We start from the raw sequence: 12916 nt of genomic DNA, 5'->3' as shown, positions 1-12916 counted from the left end.
ACCATGAGACACGCCACCTGCCACCATCTCTCCCCTTCCCCCCCAATCAAAAGTTGGAGGAAAAATATCCCGTTTATACTCTAACTAGTCCGCAATTACTACAGACAAGTGGGTCCTGGGTATAGTGGCCAGGGGCCACAATTTAGAATTCATCAAGATCCCTCCAAATTCTCCTCCCAAGGACCCACCTCCAGCTCATATCAACGAGTTGTTCACCCAGATAAATTTGATACGGAAGGGAACGATCGAAAAGGTCCCTTATTTGCAAAAAGGAACAGGTTTTTACTCAAGGTTTTTCCTCATTCAGAAAAAATCGGGAGAATGGCGCCCTATCCTCTACCTACACGCCCTCAACAAATACTTGAAAAAGTTGTCCTTCCGGATGTTAATGCTTCAAGAAATCCTCCCGCTTCTCTCAATGGGGGAATCACATGGCCACCCTCGACCTTCAAGACGCTTATTTTCATGTGCCGATCCTCCCCAGACACAGAAAATTCCTAGTTAGTACGTTTCAGATAGGATGTTCAAATCTTTCCTAGGGATGATTTCATCCTGCATCCCTCTGATACCAAACTGTCGTCTCAGAATGAGAACTCCACCTCCAATGGTTGCAGGTTTTGGGGTCATTTGACGACATCATTCACATAACTCCTCGGATGCGAGAAGCCTTTCTCTGGTGGACTCAGATAAAGAATTTACAGGAGGGATGTGCATTCCTAGCGGAAGCGCCAAGCTTCGCCATCACCACAGACGCTTCTCTCAAGGGATGGGGAGCACACCTTCAGGGAATGACTGTCAACGGAAAGTGGAATGTGCAACAAAAGAATTGGCACATCAACCTCCTGGCGCTGCGAGCCATTTTCTTGGCCTTATAAACTTTTCGAACAGTCATCCAAGGGGCCTCGGTACTAATTCGGACAGACAATACAATAAGTATGCATTACTTAAACAAACAGGGCGGCACAAAGTCAACCCTGCTCTCTCAACAAGCCCAGGAGATCTGGGACTGGGCATTGAGTCAGGGGATCAGCATCTCGGCTGTCCATGTTCCAGGGATCTCCAATGTGCTAGCAGATTCCCTCAGCAGATCTGCAATTCCGAATCACGAATGGGAGATCAACCAACGTTGAACCGGGTCTTTTGGGAGTGGGGCCACCCCGATCTGGACCTGTTTGCAACAAGTCAAGAACTCATGCGGGAATGCGCTTTCGATAAACTGGTCAGATATATGCATACGCCTTTCCTCCGATTCTGTTGGTTCCCAGAGTCGTCCGCAACATGAAGAAACAGCCTTGTCCTCTCATTCTCATTGCTCCCAGATGGCCGCGCCAATACTGGTTCACCGAACTTCTCCTCCTTTCGGAGTGTGATCCCATTCAGTTCCCACCTATACCAAACCTTCTGTCCATCCAGGAGGGTCAAGTCTGTCACCCAGACCCAGCCTCCTTGAGATTAGCAACTTGGTTCCTCAACACCTTGAATTCGCAAACTTGGATATCCATGCGGATTGTCAAGAAGTATAAGTCAATGCAAGGGCACCTGCCACGATTAAAACATGCAAACTTAAATGGAAAAGATTCTGCGCCTGGTGTCAATCTGTCAATTTGCATCCAATTCATGCCAGACCAGAATAGATTTTACCGTTCTTTCTTCAATTGGTAAAATCAGGTTTAACGCATTCCACGTTGAAAGTATTCTTGGCAGCTATCTCAAGGTTCCGTCAGGATGGTTCTAACTCTATACTCTACTAGAGTTATCCAGCAATTTTTTTAAGAGACTATTTCGAATGTTTCCCTCCTGTCCTGCGTCCGCCTCCATCTTGGCATTTGAATGTGGTGCTCGCTCAACTCATGCGTCACCCCTTTGAACCATTCATAAGGTGGATCTTAAGTTCCTTTCCTGGAAGGTATCTCTCCTTTTAGCGCGGACTTCAGCTAGGAGGGTCAGCGACATTCAAGCTTTTACGGTGAAATCACCTTTTCTACAGTTCACTTCCAATTCGGTGGTGCTTCGTAGCAATCCCAACTTCATGCCTAAGGTACCTATGGATTTTCAACTTGATGAACCGATCATTTTGAAGACTTTCTTTCCAAATCCTCAAACAGCGGCTGAAAGAGCCATGCATTCCCTGGATGTCAGGAGGTGTCTCAAGTTTTATCTTCTACGAACTTCAACAATTCAGAAATCAGATCAACTATTTATAGCGTATGGAAGACTACGTCAAGGCTATTCTGTATCCAAGCAGACATAGCACGTTGGATGTCTGCAACGATTAGCCTATGTCATCAGCAGGGGGGAAGGCCTTTACAGACGACCCAGAGGGCGCATTCTACGAGAGCAATCTGCTCATCTACCGCGCTCTTTGCTGGTGTGACTCTTCATCATATCTGCAGAACAGCGACCTGGTCCAGCACACACTTTTATCAAACATTACTGTTTGGACGCTTCAAGTGATGAAGATACGTCAGTTGGACGAGCTGTTCTCCGCAATCTGATTAAATAAAGTGAGCCTCTGTTCTCCCTCCTCCACTTGCTCTTTTTAGACGCTTATTTACATGTTATGTATTCTGATCTAGTATGCATTTGCTACCACTAATGCATTTGTGTAGGTTTATGATATTCCTTATGCTTTTTATTATATGTATACTGCAATACAAGGAGCGTCTAACGAGCATTGTTATGTACTGCTTTCTACTCTGATTCGGGCATGTGCATCTATGAAAGACACCCCTAATACTGGAGAAGAACAATAGTTACTTACCTGTAATCTGTGGTTCTCCTGTAATGGTGTCTTTCATAGATTCACATGCAATCTGCCCACCTCCCCTCAGAGGCTGGTTTAGGCTATGATGTTTTGCTTACTCCTGTGCGAGAAAATCTGAGAGACTGAGCCTCTGGGGAGAACATTCTGGTGGGTGCTGTCGCCTGATTGGCTGCAGTTTGGACTATACAAAATAACTGATAGTCGTGAGTGTGGAACTTTTTTCTCTTTTAGCTTGGGGCTACTTTACTTCCTGGTTGTGTATTACCAAGGTTTTTTGTTTATTATAGGCATATTATTGCTTGTTTATGTACCGTGGGACTCGCACTCCGACGACGGGGAAGGATTCAGGCATGTGAATCTAAGAAAGACACCAATACTGGAGAACCACAGATTACAGGTAAGTAACTATTCTTTTCTTTCTCTCCATCTGAGAAAGTCAATGTATTAAACGGCAGGTGAGGGAGGACGTTGTAAGGGCAATTGTAAAATGCTATTAATCACTTTGCTTTTTTCACTTCATCTGACAAATGCTGGCAATGGATGTTTGCTTTTCACGTACCTTTTTCCAACATCATCAAAAATTAACTTTGAAGTGTCCCCTCTCCTTTTTTTTCTGGGACGTCCTGTCATTGTTACTTGCAAACATAATCTACATTTTCATGTGACAATGTGTGCTTCTGCTTGACTTTAGTAACCAGTGTTTCTGGAAGGTATTTGTTTCAGCATTAACCTTGGAACTGTATACAGGGTCTGGCCAGTTTATTTTTAGGTAGAGCTGGAGAAAGCAGGCGAAGCATGCTGGAGTCCAGCTCGACAACTATAGCCACCCGTCTCCTGGGACTCTGAGACAGGGGTCGGGCACGAGCGTCGACTTCACCTCGTGGGCGCGCACGCCCAGCGCCGTGCACATCCCCTGCCTCAGATTCCCAGCAAGTCAGGACACAGACACAGCAAGCACACACACACACACGCACCCCCCTCCCACCCCCACCCCAGTCACGGGTTCACGCGCACACACACATGACCCCCCGACCCCACTCACCGGGTCTCTTGGGCTCCTCTCGTCCCGCGGTGGTGGCGGCTGCACGGATTGGTAGGCGGGCGGGGGCAAGCACCGGCAATGTGCCTCGAGCCCCCTCCGCTTCGCTTCCCAGACTCCTGGTTTCAGGCGAAAGACCGACCCGCCTTTGTCCCAGGAGCGTCCCTGCCACGGAAAGCTTAAAGAGCTTTCAAGCACGTTTTTGCGACGTGGCCCCTCCTCCCCACCACTGAGAGTAAACAGGAAGTGTGGGAATGCTGGGGGACGTAGTCCCGCCCCAGCAGAAGGCAAGTTTTTTTCTTAGGGAGCCCAGGCCTATTACTTTATTCCCAGTTCAACCCTGGCATGGCCCCCTGGCTCAGTCGGAACCCTAGTTTAGGTTATGTGGTTTTTAAAACACGCCCTTAATTACATCGGCCGTGCCCCTTTGAGAGCCCCCTCCTCCCTTTAGTTTTTTTATCCCACTTAAATCCATGTATGTATAGATGGATGGGCGAGCAATCGGACGGGCAGATAGAGCACACATCAACACGGTAATACCACATTTAAAAAACCATAAAATGTCTATAAAAAAAATGAACTGTCACGACAGATTCCGGTGAGGAATTCTAAAACACTGGCAAGAATCTGGCCTCGCAACAAATCTACTTCTGCCTCCGTATAATAAAAAGACGGCTTTTAAGCCAAACGTAAACTGTGTGAATAATACATCTGCTTTAGGTGCTACGGAAGGTGCCAGAGGTCCCCGTTATAAAATTATGAGAACAGAAAGCCATTCCAAGATGGTGGCCCATTAAACTTAGTGTGAATGATCGCGCCTCCTCGTTTTACACCACTTTAAAGGAGGACTACAAGAGGCGTGATCTCACTTCACTTTCTTCTTTTTGTAAGCATTACGATAGAAGCGCCTTATTCAAGTGAGACCTGAAGTTGTGACAGTCTGAATGACAGTGTTGGCAGTATCATAAATTTCAAAGTTAGCACCGCACTGACAGCCCAGACTGCAGCGTCGTTTCCAGACTGAGAATGAGCCATATTCACTAAGGCGCGGTGCTTCTTCTGAGCCAGTTGATAACCACCATCTCATCAGATGGCCCGGACCTATGCAGCCCCTCGGGGCAGAAGGCGAACGGTACCCGGTGCTTGAAAGCACCATTATTCCGAAGGGCAATGAGGGGAAAGCAAAGGACCCTTTTCCAGGCTTTGGGATCTCGCCCCAGTCGGCAAGGGGAAGGCATAGCGAGCCGGTCGCCGGTAAAGGTGGTCAGTGCTTTGCAGGCCCTCCTCGGCTTTCTGCCCCGCCGGCTTTCCAAGTAGAGCAAGAAGAGGACGATGACAACCTCCTTCTGGTTGCGGAGAAGACTTTGGCTCCCACCGGTTACCAGGCTTCGGAAAAACAGGCTGAAGTGTTATCTGGGGAGGGTCCCTCACAGGCAGTCGCCGAGACCCTGCCCGGGTTCGATCTGGCAGCCGGGCGTGTCTGGATTTACCATACCAATGTGCCGATCAGAGACTACCAGTTCAACATAGTCCACACCGCCCTGCTGCAGAACACCCTGGTTTGTCTACCCACTGGCCTGGGCAAGACATTCATCGCAGCTGTGGTCATGTACTACTTCTACAGGTGGTATCCATCTGGCAAGATCGTATTTATGGCCCCCACCAAGCCTCTAGTGGCCCAGCAGATCGAAGCCTGCTACAATGTAATGGGTATCCCGCAGGAACACATTGCTGAAATGACGGGTGAGAAAACGTTTGATTGCATTGTACTTTCTGTGCAACTCTTACTACCCCTATGTGCTGTGCCGAAGCGCTTGTCCACGCGTGTAGTTCGCACCGTGAGGGTGTGTGCTGGAAAGAGTGTTGTGAGGCTTTGTGTGAAGCGTTACCATGTATAAGTGCAACAAATGATAGACGGAATGCTGAATGATTCAAACACTCTCACCCACTCAAGAGATCTGGGTTAAATCCATTGATCTTTTGCCCACTACGCCACCCCAGTTTGGACCCAACCATATGCAAATCAGTCGACCCTGTGCCTTATGGGAACAGTCCAGACTGAACTGCCAAGCCAGGTCCTCCCTGGACCAGAAACAAGCATCCTGGGACCAATTTCGGGATGTCACCATTCATAAGCCAGGCTAGCTTCAATCCAGTGGCACAGTGAGCGAGGGTCCCACGGTCTGGGCATACCCATCCCACTTAGGGTGATAAGTGTAACTGCGATGGACAGAATGCTGAATGATTCAAACATTCTCCCCCACTCAAGAGATCTGGGTTAAATCCATTGATCTTTTGCCAACTACGCCACCCCAATTTGAACCCAGCCGTATGCAAATCAGTTTTGACCCTGTACCTCATGGTAACATGTATAGCATGATGACCACTGCACAGTTAGTGTTATGAGTTTTTTCAGAAACACATACACAACAGGATCACAGGGGGTAAAAAGGGGTCAGATAGCACCCCACTTAATCATTTATAAACATCACAAGACCTGACCTCTGTAGAACGATTGTCCTTATATGTTTGACTCACAGGGAGTCTCAACAACTTTTGACTTTCCCACAGGTACAGCTAGCTGCCAGTGACCTGTTGGTACGACTATTTAATTTAAAGAGAACGTCAATAACCACATAACATACACACATAACAGTGTCTTTAAACTTTCACATAAATGTGTGCAACAGAAAAAAAATTGAGAAAAGGCCAGAAAGCACCTCACGTACGCATACCCAAGGAGCTGCTGGATGGTACTCTCCAGTATGCCCACGTTATCATCGGTTGCTTTCATGACCAAACAGAACAAGCATTTGCAATGCAATAGGTCTCGGGTTAATTAAGTTTGAGCTATTGGCATTGCTAAATATTGCAAAACCAACTGCAACAAAAGCTATTGGTGTTGCATTATTTAGCAATGCCAATAGCTCAGACTTTAATAATGCGAGACCTATTGCATTGCAAATGCTTGTTTGTTTCTGTTTTTCCTCCGGGGCTCTGCAAATGTTCATCGTTTATTGCCAGGAAAATTTCAAAGTTTCTTGAATGTTTTCAGATCCGCTGGCGGTCCTGAATCTTCAAACTTGTGCTGGGATTTGACCCGATTCCCAATTAAGTATTCTTTGTTTTGGTGGACCTGCAAACGAGGCCTTCCAGGCCTCCTCATTAAAAAAATATATACCCACGTATTAATAATTCCGTCCGGCCTGAAACTTTTATGCTTCTGAAGCTTAAAATCATACGATTTGGGTGCTTCTTTGCATAGGCCTAATGAGATGGGTGATGTACAGTCACATTGCAATCTGTATTGAATAGTATTGCTTCCAAAATATTAATTGCAATTTCTTTGCCTTTCAGATATTGCAAGAAAGAGGTTCAAGGATGTGAAGACTCAGTATTGAATGCTGCAAAATTTTTACTATTTTATTTCATGTAAACTATGACAAGATACAATTGCCACGTTGAACGCCTTGACTACAGAAAACGACTCTAGGCAACTTTCTATGGAACTTGGTTGGAACTTTTCTTGAAAGCTAGTGTAGTCGGAATGTAACCGATTAGAAAACACCTGAGATCACTAAATGAAATGAATGCATTGAGGAGTTTCTGGTACAGTGCATGGTTGCACTGTGCTGTTGGAGCATATTTAAGAACTACATTTGCTGACGGGAGTTAATGATCAAGTACTATGGTTTTCCTCTGAGGAGATGTATTGTAGACCTTGTGCTGCCTCTTTGCCGCCCAATATTCGTCTGTTTAATATGCTTTATATATGGATTGCAGACTTGGTACTACATATGAAGTGCAGCCATGGGCCACACCCATTTGATAATGCATGTATCAGAGTGCAGATTCTTAAGCATCTTATCCTGCTACAACCGCTACTGGAACGGAAAATTTGTGACTGACTTATTACCAGAATTATAACCTATTCTGCACTAAATTTATAAAGCATCAAGTGTATAGCTAGGCATGTCTTGCATATCTTTGAGCAGCACCTAACCTGCCTTAAAGGGGGAGGGAGGGGTCTGTAAGTTCAACCAAAATGGAAACAATATGAATTTAAAAACGCACATTGATTATACTCTTCATGTCTTGGCAGTTCTTGAAATGTTTTTTCAAAATCACGCTTCCTTTTGAGGTTGCACGCCCCTCCCAAATGTTCACCATGAAAATCTGAAATCGCAGTTCACAACTGAATTGTCTTTTGAAATCATTACATGAATAACAGTTGTAATAAGTACTTTTTGGGAATACCTATTAGTATTGCATTTATATGGATTTTGCGGCCTCTAAAAAGTATTTAAATGGCCATTTTAGTTGTACTTGACAGGAGTAACCTTTTTCCTGTTGGCCATCATAACCATAGAGGCTTGTGCTGAATAAAATCGGCTTTGGTGGGCACGTCGGCTCGGAACAAATTGACTAGTTTTAAGGTTTCAAATATATTTCACTGCATTTGCATTTTTATTATATCTACAGTACATCTTTACCACATATTTAAAACAAGGACCCCAGTTCTTCCAGGTGTTTGCTCCAGAATAACTATTGGAAAGGCAAGTTGACATGAATGAGTTGCTTTTTTTTAAAGGTGTGGATTAGTAAAATAACTTTTAATAAAAACGTTGGCATGTTTTTGAATTTTTTTTAACTTAAATACTGCCTCTGAAGCTAACGGATTTTAATACTGAACTGTCCACTAGGTGGTTACATTTATACAGTGCTGTGAACATGCGAATGAGGGAAAATACCTTTTCATAAGTGGGTTCTAGAAAAGTAGTGAAATCTTGCACTCTTTGCACTGTTGCGTTAGAAACGTAAGCAGATTTTATATAAACCTTGTCAGTAAATATTTAACCTGTAACTAAAAAGCATTTTACAAGCTCAAGGGTTTTTTCCTCCCAAGGTTTCTCCAATGTTTTGGGTGAAGTATATTGCAAAACCCTTTATAGGTTTGTAATGTCTTCATTTGTAATTCTCGCTTTTCGCCATGACTTAACCCAAAGGGAGAAATTATTTGGTCGATTAACTGCAGTTTGTACTGATAGTAAGGTTGTACGTTGGTTTATAATGAGCATTTTCTTTTTTTTTTTAATGTTCAAACATATTTTGAATTAACTAATGTAAGATTCTTGAATAATGTTTGTAGTAATCTTTTTATACTTTCTTAGGCATCCATATTTTTCAAGCTAGAAATTACTACATTTTCACTTTCCCTTGAACTTTTAACCAGAGTTAAGTTCTAATAGCAGTGTTATTTGTGGTGTAGTAGTCTTAAGTACTTTCAAACATTCCTTTCATGATTAAATTAAAATGAGGCCCCAAACCATCGGAGCCTAAATGCATTGAAGGAGCGCAGGTGTGTGGAAGCACATATCACACGTCCCAACTGAAACACTATTTGAGGAAGTGGGCATATGATGCTGAATCGGCGCATGTCATATTAAGATTGTGAACCAGATAATTTTGTCTTCAGTGTTACTTCTACATTGCTGCTCATAGCATCTTTGGACCGTCTAATCTTTGTTTACATGCACAATTACATGTTTCCAAGGAGTAGTTCTGCCGAATCTACGGAAGGAGAGGGTTTTACAAGATTGTTTTTAAGAGCAGATGATTAATGAAGAAAATCTATTTAACATCAAAGCAGTTTCGATTATTGACTAAATACTTGCGTTTTCATGGGCGGTCAGAGGAATTTTGGGCTGCCAGTCTCAAAGCAAGGTGTGTGTGAGGTGAATATAGTGATCCTTCAGCCGAAATACTGTTATTAGAATAATTATGCAGTGTTGGGTCTGTTACACTCTTACTCTCCCGAAACTACATCACACGAATGATACGTGACCTAAAATATTTAAAAAGTGGCTGAGCTATTAATTGATATTGTTTTATAGTGCTAAAACTGCTTTAGATAATCTTTTTCCAATAGATCCACTCCATGCTAACTTAAGTGTAAGACTGTTGGGGTGATCCACAGCATTGTTAGAAAGTCAGTGCACACATTTAGAGAATGCAAACAAATAGAAGAAAATCTACAGTTAAGGCACTGGAAATCTATTATAAAGATGTTTAACAATTTGTTTTCATTTAATGGTGAGGTAGTCAATGTTTTTTTGGCGAAAGGATTGACATTGCCCTATCAAGAGGGAAAATATATTTGGCCATCTATGTAGTGAAGGAATTAGAAAATGTTTTATTTTGGTAAGGTAGTTGTCAGCTCTCCATATTTCTGTCCATTTGTAATGTGACTGTTTACTTGGCATTTGAACACAGACAAATCTTAAATATCCCTTTTTTGTGGGCAGTAATAAAACATTTTAATATGCAAGGCTTCATGGCCGGTATTCTTCCAGACCCATTACTAGCAAACATGTTCTTTGCTATCCCGTCACGGTCCATTGCATTCAGTTTAACTAAACTAACACAAGGCGATCACTTATTGGAAGGAGATCTGGACATGCAGCTGCAGATACATTTCCTTACAGGCATTTGCTTTCTTAGTTTACTGCCGTTTGTTTGTGTAAGGACCAATTTTATTCAAGAAAATCATTCAAATGCATTTTCTCGTTCACTTTCTCATTTGGAAATGAGACCTACACCGGGGGCACTATTTGTCTCTTTGGAATGCGCTTGTGGATCATACCTGTGGAAAACATTAAGCATGTTCAGTAGCTGCTTAAAGTGAATGCCACCTTTCTTCTAAAGGATCGCAGATTTCGTTCATTCAGTGTGAAGGAGCTAAGGCAATGTTTATAAAACCATAAGCATGAATTTGCCAACAGATTTTGAGATTGATTGAAGTGAAGTTTAATTTGAAAAATATCATGAACCTACCTAATTTTTTAATGCACTCTAACTTCCCTTTGACAATTTTTTGATGGGATTAAAGGCATATAATTCATGTTAAAGCATGAAAGTTTGTTGGCCATTTGCTTGGACGCAGTGTACTTGATTCATTGTATTTGTGACCAAGTATTTTGCAGTAGGTATCTGGTTGAAATAGTGTAATAGAATTTTTTTTATTACTAGCTACCCACTGTTTTCTCAGTTTATAAATCCTATAGAGTTCAATCGATGGGTCTGTTTAGAGATTATTTTTTACACCACTTGAAACGTTCGCTGTTAGGTTGAACCTTATGGTCTGAGAAGTAGTTAATAGTGAACAAAGATAATCGTTTAACAGGTAGGGCTGGGATTGAGCATGTAATTTATTGTTCTTACAGGTAAAACAATAATTGCATGTTCTTGGCATTTTACGGCCATATTTAAACCCAGATGTCCTGAACGTTAGTGGAGTTTAAATTTGGTCATTTGCTTCTGGTGAACCATATGGGACAACCGTTCAATATTAAACCACAGCTTGCATTTCTCTATAGTATTGGGGATGTGAGCTTATGAACTGCTGCCAGTAATGCTTCAGATTGGAAGCATTAAAAACATGCATGAAGCTGCTCAGTTTCCATAACTGCTCTTTATTGTGATGCTGTAGAGTTACTCTGCCCAACGTTGGAAACGAGGTAGGTAACATTTTTGAGGGATCTTTAACTTAAGAAATAGTATATTTCATGTGTACACCATTGAAAATGGTGCTTTACTTTAAAAATTCCTCAAAACGTTTGTTTTTTGCTGATTGGCTTAGAGTGTAGGAATACAGTTTCATCCCGCAGCAGCTTTTCAGGGATTAGTTCGTTTTGCACCAGATAAAGACCATGGAATATCAGCTCAGTTAATTAAAATGGATATGATTCATATTATTAAAGATGTTCATCAGGTTATTCACTAAGAGCAAGAACCATCTATTCACCACTGACAACTTACTAGTTGATTAACATTTTGTTAGTACTGTTAGTGGTCATTTATGCAGTTCCGTTAATGGTAGCACCTTGCAAGCCTTTGCTCTGCAAACCTTTTACAGATTTTTCTTGGTAAAGTTTTGACGAGGAAGGTCGCGTTTGCAAGCCCAATGAATATCGAATAGTACTTGAAAGTAAATGGAATTTGAGATTTACTTTTAAAGCTCATGTCTAATTTGTGCTTGCCTCATTTTTTGTATCTACGCAGTTGTAGTCTTGTCATAACATAATGAAGTACACTCACAGATATAAGTGTTTTTGAGGTGCAAGGGAAGTACATTTTAGGTAAACTCATTCCTCAAAGCAAACTTTTTCTGATGTGTAAATCTAACCAGTTAATCTATAATCTCGTACATGACCGCCTATTGCTTTTGAACTGGTCAATGCTGTACACTGCTGAAATGCATTTTAAAGGATTGCTAAGAGGTTATAAAGGGCTAAATATTTAAAACCTACTTGTTGTCTGTCAAATAAAAATTTACCTTAAAAAAGTGGAAGTTTTTATTTGTTTGCGTGTCCCCTTTAGTTTAGATGACCGCTGCCTATGGTGAACCCTGTTTAGTGCTTTTTTTCTCCAAGACCCAATATGGATTGGTCACGATAATTGCAGTTAACTTTCATTTATAAAGTACTAAATAGATCTTCTACACTAGTTTGAAGAAAACTTCCTTTCTTTACTATAGCAGCGGTCTGTAGGAGACGAGCTCCAGAGACCAAGCATGTGTGCTGTATAAAATTATTATTACTTTCAAACAACTGCAGTATTTTACTGCGCCCCTCTTTGGACACATTGGTGAAGACAAACCTTGCATGGTTGGAACTGAGCTTGCTGTCTTGATGCACCATTTTTTGGGTGATTGAGAGATTGTGAATTGGTTGGGTGACTGGAGGTGGGCAAGGTGGGGTGTAGTGGAGATAGAGATTGACAAGTTAATTTGGCCACATAATGTTGGTAAAAGTGAATGGAACTTTATGGGGTCTGCAGATGTACTTTGATTGTATTTAACCAATATCTGCCTTGGGACAATCGTGAGGCAGGTACACAACCTGCAGTAGATTAATACCAAAACACTTCAGTTTCAGACGTGTTAGGCATTTGCTTTGGCTTCTGTCAATGCTTTATATTCTGCAGAGGCTGGTTTCTCTGCAGGAGAGGAAGGGAGGGGCTTTTATTGAGCCTTTCATGACACTCAATTTTTTTTTTTTAAAGTGGTGGGGCTTAGTTTAAGAGCACCATCTGCTAATTTGAGGATTCCATAG

General features: G+C 42.3%; 1 protein-coding gene across 2 annotated transcripts in view; it reads left to right on the top strand.

The window, feature by feature from the left end:
• The window catches only part of KCTD5 (potassium channel tetramerization domain containing 5), a 192128-nt gene extending 183690 nt beyond the window's left edge, over positions 1–8438 (top strand). For both annotated transcript variants that reach the window (XM_078664941.1, XM_078664940.1), the window contains one exon: positions 7161–8438. In XM_078664941.1, the coding sequence (XP_078521067.1) occupies positions 7161–7190 (30 nt within the window). In that variant the 3' untranslated portion in view covers positions 7191–8438. The remainder of the gene's footprint in view (positions 1–7160) is intronic.
• Positions 8439–12916: the final 4478 nt, after the last annotated feature.

The sequence above is a fragment of the Lissotriton helveticus genome, chromosome 10, assembly GCF_964261635.1.
Source record: "Lissotriton helveticus chromosome 10, aLisHel1.1, whole genome shotgun sequence".
Taxonomy (NCBI): Eukaryota; Metazoa; Chordata; class Amphibia; order Caudata; family Salamandridae; genus Lissotriton; species Lissotriton helveticus.
The sequence above is the reverse complement of the archived record's forward strand: the minus strand, read 5'-3'. Positions and strand labels throughout refer to the sequence as shown.